Source organism: Oncorhynchus nerka, linkage group LG21 (genome assembly GCF_034236695.1).
Source record: "Oncorhynchus nerka isolate Pitt River linkage group LG21, Oner_Uvic_2.0, whole genome shotgun sequence".
NCBI classification, from domain to species: Eukaryota; Metazoa; Chordata; class Actinopteri; order Salmoniformes; family Salmonidae; genus Oncorhynchus; species Oncorhynchus nerka.
In genome coordinates this window covers 11,025,530-11,042,061 of record NC_088416.1, presented here as the reverse complement: position 1 = coordinate 11,042,061, position 16,532 = coordinate 11,025,530, and the positions used below count along the sequence as shown (strand labels likewise).

The following is a 16,532-nucleotide window of genomic DNA, read 5'->3' as shown; positions in this document are numbered from 1 at the left end:
AGAAGGAAGAGTCATCAATTTACTCGGGGCAGTTCGCAGTAAATAAACCATAGGCTAGTAGTGCACGTACAACTAGTAACTTTGAATGATTTCGTGGCATTTTAGTGTCACGCTGTGTTTACTTTTTCCAGTATTTGGCAAGCAAGTCCACTTCCCACACTGTCCCAGCTATTGTCAATTTTTTCATGCGGTGTTTCTTTCCGTTTCTGCCAAAAGTGGACGTAAACAGGTGAAATATATTGCTAATTAGCACGCCTTGATATTCGTGTGCTTCTGGTCTATTTGGGTTGTATCCACTAGGTGTCACTGCTATACTGTTGGTAAGTTTACTTGTCTTCTGCAGCTCAACTTCTCAGGTTCAACACAGGTATTATATGTAATACCTTTATCTTACCAAGTACTTTATAAATACAAATATATTTGACAAGAAAGACACTTCCATCAATTTATTAATTATCCAATGGTAAAGATGTTTATTCTAAACATTTGATGTTTTGTATACAGTAGTGAACAGATATAGATACCTTTCGTACCTTCATGATTCAGACCAACTTTGAAGAACGAGAGTGATTCCAAGGTTTGATGTTTGAATATTTTTTTATTCACTGTCATAAAAAATTGAAATACTCCAGGTATCCATCACATTTCTGAAAACATAAAAAGAAAACAGACATAGGGCATAAAATGGAGTTGGAAGTACAGACCCAGTTGATTCCATTATAGGCTTGTGAGTCACAGGAGGTTGGTGGCACCTTAATTGGGGAGGACGGGCTCCTGGTAATGGCCGGAGTTGAACCAGTGGAATGGTATCAAATACAAACACATGGTTTGATGCCATCCCATTCACTCCATTCCAGTCATTACTGTTGAGCTGTCCTCCCCCCAGCAGCCTCCACTGTTGTGAGAATACAGGAAGAGCTCTGCACATAACATCTCACTACAGCCTAAAAAAAACACTGGGTCACAGGACTACTAACGCCTTAAAATTCTGGATTATTCAACAAATATTTATTCACCAAATGTGCAAATTTGTTTTATTAATACAAAAAAATACTTTAAAGCTGAGCTCCGCATAAGGTGAAATAGAGCCCCAGGCACATTTGTTATTGTTTTTGTTTTGTTTATGAAATGGAGAAGAGGAGCTCGATAAGTGTGGTAAAACATATATATATTTTTTTTTACACACACTGAGTGTACAAAACATTAAGGATGCCTGCTCTTTCCATGACACAGAATGACCAGGAGAAAGCTATGATGCCTTATTGATTGTCACTTGTTAAATCCACATCAATCAGTGTAGATTTTTAAGCCTTGAGATAATTGAGACATGGATTGTTTGTGTCCCATTCAGGGGGTGAAAGGGCAAGACAAAATATTGAAGTGCCTTTGAACAGGGTTTGGTAGTAAGTGCCAGGCGCACCCGTTTGTGTCAAGAACTGTCTTGTTACTATTAAAAGAGATATGGATCCCCCTCCCAATCGTAGGTGATTTTCACATATGACTGTTAATTGTGACAAATTACATTTCTTGCAAATGAAGGACCTCTCGTGCAATAGTGCTTGAAAAGTACATACAGTACTAGTACATTTATATTAATGATACTACATTTGCCGAACACAGTCTCGAAGAGTGTACATGAATGGTTGCTCATGTAAAAAAATACTTTGGAATGCTAGAGATATATCAGCTGATTCTAATTGAAGCTGGAACACATTGACTTGTGACGTGCTAGTCGGAACTAGGAAACTCAAAAATGTTCAACTTCCTAACTGGTTGAACACGGCACGTGTATAACTACAACTAATTAGCAAGTCAGAAAATTCAGAGTTCCAACTAGCACGTGAACCCAGCATTGCTACCGAACCTCGAGGATTTTGGAATTCCACAAAAACCAAAGAAAGCACTTAGAACACATCAAAAAAATGCTCAAAGACCCATTGGATGCATCCCAAACGGCACCCTATTCCCTATATAGTACACTACTTTTGACCAGGGCCTATAGGTCTCTGGTCAAAAATAGTGCACTATGTAGGGAATAGGGTGTAATGTGGGATGCATGTAGATGTCTCACTGACAGTCCAATTCTGGATCGCTGAGCCAGGCCCAGATTTTGATCATCTCCTGCGGCGTCCTGCTGTGCACGAGCATTAAGCTCTTATACGTGCACGGGTTGCCCCTGTATTTCTCATCAATGTCAAACGTCCTGAAGCCCTTGTGCTTCTCCGGGACCAAGCCCAGCTTCTGGAGACACATCCCTGTGTAGACATCATCAATAGGATACAGCGCCACCTGCTGGGAGATGTTGTGCAACTGCAGTGCCAGTTCCCCAGAGTACAGGAACCCTCCTCCGCCGGCATAGGGAGGGTATGGCCCCACGAACACACTCTCTGGGATGAAGTACTTGAGCTTCCGGTCCCGGTGCGGGCCGGCGTTGGTGATTACATCCCCTATGAACAGATCCCTGGCCCTGATCTCTGGAAGATTGTGGAGGAAGTCTAAGATCCTCCAGGTGTTGACGAAGACGTCATCATCCCCCTTGAAGACAAAGCGGGCGTCAGGGCAACGCTGGCTGAACCAGTCCAGGAAGAGCACCTCTTTGAGGGTGAGGTTGAAGAAGGAGTCTCGGTAGTCCCACTGGAGGAGGTCCCCGTAAAGTCTGGCCTCGTGACTGAGCATCCCAGACAAGTTGGGGAAGTGGTCGACTGCCACGGCATTTCCAAGGAGGAAGACAGTGGCTACAGTCCGATTGGCCAGAACGCCCACCCGCCCCCACGACTCCCGGATGGCCTGCCGCCGGTCGAAGTGGGGCGCCAGGGACTTGACGGCCAATAGGAGGTAGGGTTTGCTCTCGCATACGCGTGGCTGGTCCATGATCATCGGATACGAGCGGCAGCGCATGTGCTGCAGGAAGTCATGGAAGCGGGGTGGCAGGGAGTTGTAGTCCTTCACCTGGGTGGTGACGCTGTAGTCCGGTTGGCAGGGGTCCGGGGACTTGGTGTCGTTGAGCCAATCAGGTAGCTCCAGGAGAGAGTCATTGGTCAAACCCAACATGAGGATGGGGTTGTAGATATAGTCCAGCCTCTGCTGCTCCTTATTCCAGAAGATCTCGCTGGTCATCTGCTTCTTCCAGAACCTCTTGGAGGGAATGCGTGGCTTCCGCTGGTCCCCCTTATCCTGGCCCAGGTTCCGAGACACGCCCACAAGGATGAAGACGAAGACATTGAGTATCATCATCACACACAGCACCCTGGTTTTCTTCCGACCGCCGTGCATCTTGGCTCTCTGCAGTCTCTGGACCTGGACAGGAAGTGGTAGAGACAAACAGGAAATAAGAGACCGAACCCAGAAGTTAGACTTACAACGTACAGAGTATATGAAGCGACCATAAGGAGATCGGCAGACTTACAACAAACCCAGGAGGCATGGGCCCATTCAGAAACATAGTGAAAGGTAGTCGTGGGTCACAGCTAACGGCCTAAAGTTTTGAGGCAGTAGACTCAAGGAGAAATGTTTGAAGGTAATGCAGGTTAGCGGGCCTTCTTGGTCAGTGCGTTGTTCGTGTCCAAGCCGGACCCAGCAGCAGCCGCATACCAGCCCGCTTTTCATCCCCTAATCCCCGAGGAATGAGCTTGTGCACATTTTTCTTTAACCCTTCTTTATTTCCTTTGCTTCCTCCCTCTCTTTCTACAATGCCCAGACGAGCATCATCATGCGGTCCCAATTCGAGGAGCTCTCCCCATGACACCAATTACAGGTGGCAGTGTGTCAGTGTCATCTCAGGCTAAACTGGCCTCGCCACACAAAAAGAGCCACACATTTCCACGTGCATTATTCATGTCACTGAGAGCTTTCGTGAGCCTCAGGGCACTGCCATGTAAGGGATCTCTATGATTGTGTCAATGGTAACAGAGTGTAAAATTAGACAAACAGAGCCTTGGATAGAAGCAGAACATGTCGTGATTTAATCATACAAATGATAACAATGGTTATGGCTTTAATTCAACACATGTACGGTATCCTCATATATTTCCAATTTGGAAGTGAGGGTGAACATACAGGCCGTCATTGTAAATAAGAATTTGCTCTTAACTGACTTGCCGAGTTAAATAAAAGGTTAAATAAATTTTAAAAAATTAAAAAATACAGCTCTGTGTTTCAAACACCCTGATCCAACCCGCTGAGCCATTCTAACCACTTTTAGTTCCTCCCGCTGTTATCAAATGATATCTAGCATATTACCTGTGAGTAGCAGGAAATGACTGGTCAGGCTGTTCCTGTGGTCCCGGCCCAGACCTTCTTAGCCCATGTGGGTCTCCTGCATGGGAGAAGGTTCTAGAAAGGGGAACTGAAACAGGACTGGTGTTCCTGCAGCAGCCACCTGGAAACAAACAACAAAAAAGACACAAGCCCACAGCATGTCAACAACACTGCGTTTTTTCTCCCTGAAGGGCAGGCTTTTTCTCAAGGGGTTATAAAAGGGCTTGCGCAAACCAAAGGGCAATTAGACATGCTTATACGCTCCCTACTGTAGCTAAGCCCTACCCTATCCCTCCAAAGAATAACACACAGACAAAGAACTACAAATCCCTCCAAAGAACCCGGTTACAACAGAGGTGTTGTTGTAGTTACTAGAGGTATTGTTGTAGTCAACGACTATCTGGATGTCACCATTTCTGTTTGCTGTAGATTGTCTACTCAAACCGTCACTGTAGATCATCTACTGAAAGCAATGGAATCCTGTACCTTTGACCTCAGAGTTTCTTACTTGTGAAAGTAGACGGAGGAATCTTAGCCTTTTAGCAAATGACGGTTGCTGATTGGCATTGCACCTCTTATTTACAAAACTAGACAGAGAGCTAGGCTACAGTAATTCAAAATATTGCTCTGCTGTGTGTGTGTGTTCAGCAGCAGCATGATACTCACAAGCTGTCAAATCTAACCAGACAAGTTGAGCTTTGAATGCCGAGTCACGAAAATGACCCCCCCACTCACTTGCAGTGGCAGAATAGTGTGCGTCCCAAATGGTACCCTATTCCAAGCTGCTTACCTATTGCAGATTCAGTCTTCTTGCCTGGTGCAGGTCTACAATTTTGTTTCTGGTGTCCTTTGTCAGCTCTTTGGTCTTGGCCATAGTGGAGTTTGGAGTGTGACTGTTTGAGGTTGTGGACAGGTGTCTTTTATACTGATAACAAGTTCAAACAGGTGCCATTAATACAGGTAACGAGTGGAGGACAGAGGAGCCTCTTAAAGAAGAAGTTACAGGTCTGTGAGAGCCAGAAATCTTGCTTGTTTGTAGGTGACCAAACATTTATTTTCCACCATATTTTTTGTGTGCAAATAAATTCATTAAAAATCCTACAATGTGATTTTCTGGATTTTTTTTTCTAATTTTGTCTGTCATAGTTGAAGTGTACCTATGATGAAAATTACAGGCCCCTCTCATCTTTTTAAGTTGGAGAACTTGCACAATTGGTGACTGACTAAATACTTTTTTAACCCTCTGTATATATATATATCTGTCATTAAGTAGTAATATTGTACTCAATGATGTAAACTGATGAAGTAAATACTATGTAACATAAAATAAACAACCACATCATAGTCCACTAAATAGTTACATAGTCTATCATTAGTTTACTTCATATGGTCAGTCATTAAACTTGAAGTCATGGTTGAGGGAGGCACTTGGGCACATGCTGGAGAGGCCACACAGACGTAAACATCTTTATTTGTATTTTTTTTTTTTAAATGTAACCTTTATTTAACTATTTGAGAGGGGGCCCCCATAATTAAACATCAGAAAAGCGTGTTTACTGAAGCACAGGTGACTCAACAGTGTGATATCAACAGGACTTAACAGGCCAGCCACTGATAAGAAAGTGAGAAGTGTTAACTTGAAGCACATTAGGTTTGAAATACATACACTCATCGAAGTATTTATTTGGACAGTGAAGTTACATTTGTTTTTATGTGGCTCTATACTCCAGCACTTTGGATTTCAGATTGAATGTTTTATATGAGGCAACAGTACAGAATGTCACCTTTTATTGTGGGGATATTTTCATACATATCTCTTATATTGTTTAGAAACAAATGCACTTTTATGTATCTAGTCCGCACATTTTAAGGTGTCAAGTATTTCGACAAATTCACTTATTATGTATTACATTTAGTCAAAAGGTTAGTATTTTGGACCAATATAAGAGTTGAGGAGTTGAGGAAAGACTGACTGTGTCACTTCTTGTTTTTATATGAAAATGAACGTGTTGGAAATTCCAAATTGTTTCCATAGTCAACTTACACACAGCACTGACAAACACACTTACCCCACCACACATACCACCAGGGGTCTTTTCACAGTCCTCAGGTCCAGAACAAATACAAGGAAACATATAGTATTATACAGAACCAAGGAACTTCCTTCCATCTCATATAGTGCAAGTGAACAGCAAACCTGGTTTCAAAAAACAAATAAACCAACACCTCACAGCACGACGTCTCTCCCCAATGTGACCTACTTGTTGTCTGCATGTACTGCCATGTACAGTATGTGGAACTGATAGATGCACACACACACGACATGTTAATGTTTTTGAATGCAAGCAAATTGTAAAGTCTTTTGTCTGCAATGTCTTCTTCGTTATTTGTCGGACCCCAGTAAGACTAGCTGGCGCCATTGGCGTCGGCTAGTTGGGATCCTAATAAATCAAATCAAAATCCTAGCACACAATGACCACGTCAAGCTTGTGACTCTACAAACTTGTTGGATGTATTTTCCGTTTTTTTTGGTCGTTGTTGTGTTTCAGATGATGTTGTGACCGGTAGAAATGAATGGTAAATAATGTATGGTCATTTTGGAGTTATTTAAAAAAATTGTAAATAAGAAAATAATATGTTTCTGAACACTTGTGCATTAATGTGGATGCTACCATGATTACGGATCATCGTGAATCCTGAATAATAATGAGAAAGTTACAGATGCACAAAGGTCATGCCCCCAAAACATGCTAACTCTTACCATTAGCAAGTTTGTAGAGTCACAAGCTTCATGTAGTCATTACATGTTATGAATAGGGGACCAAATACTAAACTTTTGACTAAATGAAATACACTAGAAGTGAATTTGTCCAAATACTAATGATACATTCAAATGGGGGGGACTAGATACATAAAGTGCTTTCATTTCTAAAACGGTAAAACCGATATGAAAATAACCTCAAATAAAAGGTGATGTTCTGTACTCTCGCCTCATGGAACATTTGATTTCAAATCCAAAAATGCTGGAATATAGAGCCACATTTTAAGTTTAGCTTCACTGTCCAAATAAGTATGTAGGGGACATGTGAATTATATAGATTTCAAAGGTTACTATGGACCTCTAGTGATGTAAGCCACTGATGTAAAAGTGACAATTGAATGAGCACACTAACTGTTAACCCGAAGGACATTTGGTATGACGGGAGAAATATACACATGTGAATGATGTAGATTTTCATGGTTACTACGGCGCTCTAGTCTGGTTGAAGACGCCTACAAGGAGCCTCTTTGGTTGGCTCTGGAGTGTCATAAATGGAGATAATGGAGAATAGAGTGCCTCTCGATGCTCCCTCATCAAATACAAAGGAAAACATTGCATCACTAATAGGCTAGTCTCTTTTCACAGATGCTGTGAAAAGAGACTAGTCATAGGCCTACATATGGAGCAACACGTTTGAGAGGGATGTAGTGTACAGTTGGAGTGTACAGTGTGTGTTTGTGGACTCCCCAGCACATGTCCAAGCGTCTCCCTCTGAACCATTACTTACCCTGTCAGTGAAGACTATGCAACAGACAAAAGGATTTTGACAGTATCACTTCGTAACCACTTGGTTTCTATGGTGAATTTCCCTTTGGAATCCCATTAGGTCCCAAATAACTGTTTCAATCAATGGTTCTACCTAGTGTTCCATATATCCAGAAATGACTGCCTCTCTCTCCCCCTCCTCCTAATGCATGCTATGCTATTAGATGAGCAACTGCTAGCAATCAGGTACTCAATGAAAACACAGACTGAGCCCCTTGTAGACTATACTGGTCACACACTGAGTGTATAAAACATTAGGAACACCTTCCTAATAATGAGTTCCCTTTTGCCCTCAAAAAAGCTCTACAAGGTGTTGAAAGCATTCCACAGGGACGCTTGCCCATAGTGACTCCAATGCTTCCCACAGTTGATTCAAGTTGGCTAGATGTCCTTAGCAAAGTGGACCATTCTTGATACACACAGGAAACTGTTGAACGTGAAAAATCCAGCAAGGTTGCAGTTCTTGACACAAACCTGTGCACCTGGCACTTACTAGCAAACACCATTCAAAGTAACTTAAATATTTTGTCTGGCCCATTCACCCTCTGAATGGCACACATACACAATCCACATCTCAATTGTCTCAAGGCTTAAAATACTTCTTTAACCTGTCTCTTCCCCTTCATCTACAATGCATTTGGAAAGTATTCAGACCCCTTGACTTTTTCCAAATTTTGTTACGTTACAGCCTTCTTCTAAAACTGATTAAATCTTCTTTTTTTCTCTCATCAATCTACACACAATAACCCATAATTAAATATTTTTTGCAAATTAATAAAAATAGTACAACTGAAAAAATACTTATTTACATAAGTATTCAGACCCTTTACTCAGTACTTTGTTGAAGCACATTTTTGCAGTGATTACAGCCTCGAGTCTTCTTAGTATGATGCTACAAGCTTGGCACACTTGTATTTGGGGAGCTTCTCCCATTCTTCTCTGCACATCCTCTCAAGCTCTGTCAAGTTGAATGGAGAGCGTTGCTGCATAGAGATTTTCAGGTCTCTCCAGAGATGTTCGATCGGGTTCAAGTCTGGGCTCTGCCACTCAAGGACATTCAGAAACTTATCCCAAAGCCACTCCTGCGTTGTCTTGGCTGTGTGCTTAGGGTCGTTGTCCTGTTGGAAGGTGAACCTTCGCCCCAGTCTGAGGTCCTGAGCACTCTGGAGTAGGTTTTCATCCAGGAGCTCTCTGTACTTTGCTCCATTTATCTTTCCCTTAATCCTGACTAGTCTCCCAGTCCTTGCCGCTGAAAACCATCCCCACAGCATGATCCTGCCACCACCATGCTTTTAGGTGCCTTTTGGCAAACTCCAAGCGGGCTGTCATGTGCCTTTTACTGAGGAGTGGCTCCCATCTCCCAAAAAATCCAAGATGGCATAGAAGTCAGGCATCTTTGTCTTCGTCTTATCGTGTCCCGTGTATATATATATTTTCTTCGCATATATTTAGCAAAACAAATTCTTAACCTCAACTTCAACATACTCTCCTGCAACCCGCCTCACCCAATGTGGTATGGATCTGCTATTTTCTTTACTTTAGAACCGGAACCCCCAACAGAAAGTACTAGTTAGTAGTCAGCTAGCCACTGCTAGCGGTCATCAGCTAACCTTTAGCCCAGACAACTCCTGCCAGTCTGCATAGCGCGATTCAACCCAGAGCATATTCGACTTCTTCTTCCCCATATCTCCGGATTCCTACCGCAAGCTCTGAACCTTTTCACCTGGATCATCGCAGCTAGCTAGCTGCTATCCGAGTGGCTACTCCTGGCTAACGTCTCTGTCCCGTAGCAAGCACCAATTAGCCTGGAGCTAGCCTATGCTAGGCCCATCTCCCGGCTAGCTGAAGAGGTCCATCAGCCACTCCTTGGGCTACAATACCTATTTTGCCAATTGGCCTGGACCCCTTTAACTGCCAATACAGAGCCCCGCCGATTCATCACGACTGGACTACCGACGTAATCCGCCCGAGGGCGTTTTTCAACAGGCTCCTCCGTCGTGACGTCCCCTGAATGCCCATCTGCTAGCCGCGGCTCAACTGGTTTAACTGGAGTCCCTAGAGACAATACCTCTCTCATCGTCACTCAAATGCCTAGGTTTACCTCCACTGTATTCACATCCTACCATACCTTTGTCTGTACATTATGCCTTGAATCTATTCTAACACGCCCAGAAACCTGCTCCTTTTACTCTCTGTTCCGAACGTACTAGACGACCAGTTCTTATATCCTCTAGCTGTACCCTTATCCTACTCCTCCTCTTTTCCTCTGGTGATATAGAGGTTAATCCAGGCCCTGCAGTGCCTCGCTCCACTCCCATTCCGTAGGCGCTCTCATTTGTTGACTTTTGTAACCGTAAAAGCCTTGGTTTCATGCATGTTAACATTAGACGCCTCCTCCCTCAGTTTGTTTTATTCACTGCTTTAGCATACTCTGCCAACCCGGATGTCCTAGCTGTGTCTGAATCCTGGCTTAGGAAGGCCACCAAAAACGCTGACATTTTTATCCCTAACTATAACATTTTCCGACAAGATAGAACTGCCAAAGGGGGCGGAGTTGCAATCTACTGCAGAGATGACAGACATCCGTCTTACTATCCAGGTCTGTGCCCAAACAATTTGAGATTCTACTTTTAAAAATCTTCCTTTCCAGAAACAAGTCTCTCACTGTTGCCACTTGCTATAGATCCCCTTCTGCCCCCAGCTGAACCCTGGACACCATATGTGAATTGATTGCCCCCCATTTATCTTCAGAGCTCGTGCTGCTAGGTGACCTAAACTGGGACATGCTTAACACCCTGGCCATCCTACAATCTAAGCTTGATGCCCTCAATCTCACACAAATTATCAATGAGCCTACCAGGTACAACCCCAAATCCGTAAACACAGGCACCCTCATAGATATCATCTTAACTAACCTACCCTCCAAATACACCTCTGCTGTCTTCAACCAGGATCTCAGCGATCACTGCCTCATTGCCTGCGTCCGTAATGGGTCTGCGGTCAAACGACCACCCCTCATCACTGTCAAACGCTCCCTAAAACACTTTAGCGAGCAGGCCTTTCTAATCGACCTGGCCGGGGTATCCTGGAAGGATATTGACCTTATCCCGTCAGTAGAGGATGCCTGGTTATTCTTTAGAAGTGCTTTCCTCACCATCTTAAATAAGCATGCCCCATTCAAAAGAATGTAGAACCAGGAACAGATATAGCCCTTGGTTCACCTGTGGCGTACTGCCTTAGCCCCTCCGATATGCAACTTTTCAGGGAAGTTAGGAACCAACATACACAGGCAGTTAGGAAAGCAAAGGCTATCTTTTTCAAACAGAAATTTGCATCCTGTAGCACAAACTCCCAAATGTTCTGGGACACTGTAAAATCCATGGAGAATAAGAGCACCTCCTCCCAGCTGCCCACTGCACTGAGGCTAGGAAACACTGTCACCACCGATAAATCCACGATAATTGAGAATTTCAACCCCTACCCCGGTCAACAGCCCTGCAACCCCACAGCAACTTGCCCAAGCCTTCCCCGTTTCTCCTTCACCCAAACCAAGATAGCTGATGTTTTGAAAGAGCTGCAAAATCTGGACCCCTACAAATCAGCCGGGCTAGACAATCTGGACCCTCTCTTTCTAAAATGATCCGCCAAAATTGTTGCAAACCCTATTACTAGTCTGTTCAACCTCTCTTTCATATCATCTGAGATCCCCAAAGATTGGAAAGCTGCCGCGGTCATCCCACTCTTCAAAGGGGGAGACACTCTAGACCCAAACTGATACAGACCTATATCTATCCTACCCTGCCTTTCTAAGGTCTTCGAAAGCCAAGTTAACAAACAGATCACCAACCATTTCGAATCCCACCGTACCTTCTCCACTATGCAATCTGGTTTCCGAGCTGGTCAAGGGCGCACCTCAGCCACACTCAAGGTCCTAAACGATATCATAACCGCTATTGATAAGAGACGATACCATGCAGCTGTATTCATTGACCTGGCCAAGGCTTTCGACTCTGTCAATCACCACAATCGGCAGGCTCAATAGCCTTGGTTTCTCAAATGACTGCCTGGCCTGGTTCACCAACAACTTCTCAGACAGAGTTGTGTGTCAAATCGGAGGGCCTGTTGTCCGAAACTCTGGCAGTCTCTATGGGGGTGCTACAGGGTTAAATTCTCGGGCCGACTCTTTCCTCTGTATACAACAATGATTTCGCTCTTGCTGCTGGTGATTCTCTGATCCACCTCTATGCAGGCGAGCACCATTCTGTATACTTCTGGCCCTTCTTTTGACACTGTGTTAACTAACCTCCAGACGAGCTTCAATGCCATTCAACTCTCCTTCCGTGGCCTCCAACTGCTCTTAAATGCAAGTAAAACTAAATGCATGCTCTTCAACCGTTCGCTGCCCACACCTGCCCACCCATCCAGCATCACTACTCTGGACGGTTCTGACTTAGAAAATGTGGACAATTACAAATACCTAGTTGTCTGGTTAGACTGTAAACTCTTCTTCCAGACTCACATTAAGCATCTCCAATCCAAAATTAAATCTAGAATCAGCTTCCTATTTCGCAACAAGGCATCCATCACTCATGCTGCCAAACATACCCTCGTAAAACTGACTATCCTGCCGATCCTTGACTTCAGCGATGTCATTTACAAAATAGCCTCCAACACTCTACACAGCAAATTGGATGCAGTCTATCACAGTGCCATCCGTTTTGTCACCAAAGCCCCATACTGCCCACCACTGTGACCTGTATGCTCTCGTTAGCTGGCCCTCGCTTCATATTTGTCATCAAACCCACTGGCTCCAGGTCATCTACAAGTCTTGGCTAGGTAAAGCCCCACCTTATCTCAGCTCACTGGTCACCATAGCAGTACCCACACGTAGCACGCACTCCAGCAGGTATATTTCACTGGTCACCCCCAAAGCCAATTCCTACTTTGGCCATCTTTCCTTCCAGTTCTCTGCTGCCAATGACTGGAACTAATTGCAAACATCACTGAAGCTGGAGACTCATATCTCCCTCACTAACTTTAAGCACCAGCTGTCAGAGCAGCTCACAGATCAGTGCACATAGCCCATCTGTAAATAGCCCATCCAACTACCTCATCCCCATACTGTTATTTATTTTTATTTTTTGCTCCAGTACCTCTACTTGCACATTAATCTTCTGCACATCTATCACTCCGCTGCTAAATTGTAATTATTTCGCCACTATGGCCTATTTATTGCCTTACCTCCCTTATCTTACCTCATTGGCACACACTGTATATAGACTTTCTTCTATTGTGTTATTGACTGTATGTTTGTTTATTCCATGTGTAACTCTGTGTTGTTGTTTGTTTTGCACTGCTTTGCTTTATCTTGGCCAGGTTGCAGTTGTAAATAAGAACTTGTTCTCAACTAGCCTACCTGGTTAAATAAAGGTGAAATAAATAAAATAAAAATCTACCCACTCTACCATAAAGGCCTGATTGGTGGAGTGCTGCAGAGATGGTTGTCTTTCAGGAAGGTTCTTCCATCTCTACAGAGGAACTTTGGAGCTCTGTCGGAGTGACCATCGGGTTCTTGGTCACCTCCCTGACCAAGGACCTTGTCCCCCCAATTGCTCAGTTTGTCCGGGCAGCCAGCTCTAAGAAGAGTCTTGGTGGTTCCAAACTTCTTCCATTTAAGAATGATGGAGGCCACTGTGTTCTTTGGGGCCTTCAATGCTGCCGACATTTTTCGGTACCCTTCCCCAGATCTGTGCCTCGACACAATTCTGACTCAGAGCTCTACGGACAATTCCTTCAACCTCGTGACTTGGTTTTTCCTCTGACATGCACTATTGGACGTTATCTACACAGGTGTCTGCCTTTCTGAATCATGTCCAATCAATTGAATTTACGACAGGTGGACATAGCAAAGGGTCTGAATACTTGTGTTGTTGGCCACTGTTTCAAATACTAAATTATTTTCGTATGTAAGTCACTATATTTATAGAACATTATTTGAAAAGGGCCCATTTGGTCGCAATTAATTAGCTTGGTTTCTCAGAGATCAAACTATATTTCAACAAAATAATGTTGCAAGAATGCTAATCCTATCTGTTTCTAACAGAAACTATTTCTGAACAATTTGAGATGGATGTCATGGCTTGATGAAATGACATTGAACGACCCATTATGAAGTAATTATCAACAGTTCCTATGTTCATTACAGGTGATTAACTAAGTCATCTTTCCCCTAGAAACAATGATGATTCGTTATATAATCTAACATTGATCAAATACTCGTATTTATAGGAGCAAAACTTATGGAAGCAAAATTAATAACGTTCATATGTTTTTCTATCTGGCATACGTAGCTATGGTGGCGTTGCAATATTAGAATCTAATATAATGTTTGCTATAGCAGCAGGACTCACACGTAATTAATGGTCTTCTAAGTTATAATATGCTAACCAATACGGTTAAACAGCGTGTATTCTCTAAACCTGGTTGCTGTACTTTACCTGAATAGCAAAGTTTCCAATCCAAGGAGCCACATTTTGGCCAACAGCCTACAAAACGAGTCTATGTGAATATACTCCTTTTCCGCAAAAAGTTAAAAGAAACATAACTTTAGAGTGAGGCGCCTATGCTCACTATAAGCAATCCATGTTAGTTTAATATTTCATAGATCACAGTAGAAGTCCTGTGTAAAGTGAAATCCAGGACTTGCCAAAATGAGAGAGAAAGAACACGCCTTAGTAACATTCGGGGTCTGTTCCTCTCTGATCTCGACTTCTACTCACCCTCCGCATTTTCAGGAAGAGGAAAATTCCAGCCTGCGTTCAGATCAGTGGGAGAAATAATACTATTCGTATTTTTTTCTTAGCGTAACGTTTGAGGGGCACGACTCCTCCTTGAATTATGTGACGTACCCTTTGATATTAACTAGGGGCAGCGTGTTTCCTTTTTTTGTGTACTTTACTGAATATGTTGGGAGAGCATGTCATTTAGATTTCTCATATTGTAAAACCAAAGTAGAGCACTTTCATTTCCCTCGCTATACAAGTAGACAGAGACAGAATGAAATGCGTGAATTCAGTTGAATGCATAGTATACATGGCTTCAAATATTGTTTCAGTTAATGTTGTTTGTTAATGAGGATCACCGACAATGACTAACCCACATCCTCATGTCACCCTCCCCCAAGTCAACTCAGTTATTACAGTGTTTCTGTCGCAGGTTGTATATTATTGTCACGAATTTTGCCCTGGAGGCTAACTCTAACCTTAACCACACCTATAACACTAAAAATAATAATTGGCGACCCCACTAGGCCAATGTGTTACTTTGCAGCTGGCGCAGTTAGCGTAAATCGCTCAGTTCTGCCTCCAGGGCAAGATTCATGACAATAAATGTCAACCTGCGTTTCTGTCTTGCCTTTACAGAACCAAAAGCTCCACTGTGATTACCATCTATTTTATGAGCTTGCGGTTCCAAGTTCATATGTGGACTCCATAATTAAATGTGTTGTTTGTATCTTTATGGGTAGATAGAGAGTATATACACTGTATACAAAACATTAAGAACACCTTCCTAATCTGGAGTTGCACCACCCTTTGCCCTCAGAACAGCATCAATTTGCTGGGGCATGGACTCTACAAAGGTATTGAAAGTGTTCCACAGGGATGCTGGCCCATAATGACTCCAATGCTTCCCACTGTTGTGTCATGTTGGCTGGAAGCCCTTTGGGGGATGGACCATACAGACAGGAAACTGTTGAGCATGTAAAAACCCAGCAGCATTGCAGTTCTTGACACAAACTGGTGCGCCTGCAACCTACTACCATAACCCGTTCAAAGGCACTTCAATCGTTCGTCTTGCCCAGTCACCTTCTGAATGACACACATGCAAAATCTATGTCTCAAGGCTTACACATCCTTCTTTACTCTGTCTCCTTCCCTTCATCTACACTGATTGAAGTGGATTTAACAAGTGACATCAATAAGGGATCATAGCTTTCACCTGTATTCAACTGGTCAGTCTCATGTACAGAGCAGATGTTCCTAATGTTTTGTATACTGTAAGTGATAGGCTTTCATATACAAAATTCAAGGCTCTATACAGCAAGACAGTTTTCAAATGAATGACTAAACAAAATTGGCTGAAGATTTCAGTGAAATATAGTAGGATGTAATGTTGGATGAAATGTTGTAGAAAGTAAATCCTCTTATGCAGAGGTTTCAGCCGGTGATTCAAGACTACAGGTGTTTCTGGTACACCATCTCTGCCTCACATGCTTCAACTTCCTCTTTACAGTAATCTTATAGTACGTCCTCTTTGACATAACTTTCTCAGCAGTGTCACTCTGGCCGTTTCCTCCTTCGGGGAAGTAGTGTTGTGAGCTTTTCCTTTACTTGAGAATGGCAAAAGCCCCGTGTTCTCCAGTCAACCCAACACCATTAAGACTCTCTAAAAAGGAAGTGACAATGCAATTAAATCCATTTCAAGCCTCTCAAAGTTCCTAATTTCCCAGTTCAATAGTCAACTCTGGTTGCGACACACACACTTGCTTATTTACATATTAACTAGATTCAACTTTGAGTGTCACCACCCCACCTGTATTTGGCAGGACTCTGTAGCACAGTTGTCATGCTCGTTCATAACTGGTAGTGTGTGGTATTTAGCACTCAAATGACCGTATTTAGCAATAGTA

General features: G+C 43.1%; 1 protein-coding gene across 3 annotated transcripts; it reads right to left on the bottom strand.

The window, feature by feature from the left end:
* Positions 1 to 578: 578 nt before the first annotated feature.
* On the bottom strand, positions 579 to 14,726 carry LOC115103893 (N-acetyllactosaminide beta-1,3-N-acetylglucosaminyltransferase 2-like). Of its 3 annotated transcripts, none has more exons than XM_029624924.2 (3): positions 14,623 to 14,726; positions 4,240 to 4,378; positions 579 to 3,297 (listed from the first exon to the last, which is right to left on the bottom strand). In XM_029624924.2, the coding sequence occupies exon 3, from the start codon at positions 3,271 to 3,273 to the stop codon at positions 2,068 to 2,070; it is 1,206 nt and encodes a 401-aa protein (XP_029480784.1). In that variant the 5' UTR covers positions 3,274 to 3,297; positions 4,240 to 4,378; positions 14,623 to 14,726; the 3' UTR covers positions 579 to 2,067. The 3 variants fall into 3 exon arrangements, with proteins under 3 accessions (XP_029480784.1, XP_029480785.1, XP_029480786.1); XM_029624925.2 differs by lacking the exon at positions 14,623 to 14,726 and adding an exon at positions 14,341 to 14,608; XM_029624926.2 differs by lacking the exon at positions 14,623 to 14,726 and adding an exon at positions 5,048 to 10,814.
* Between the last annotated feature and the right edge of the window lie 1,806 nt (positions 14,727 to 16,532).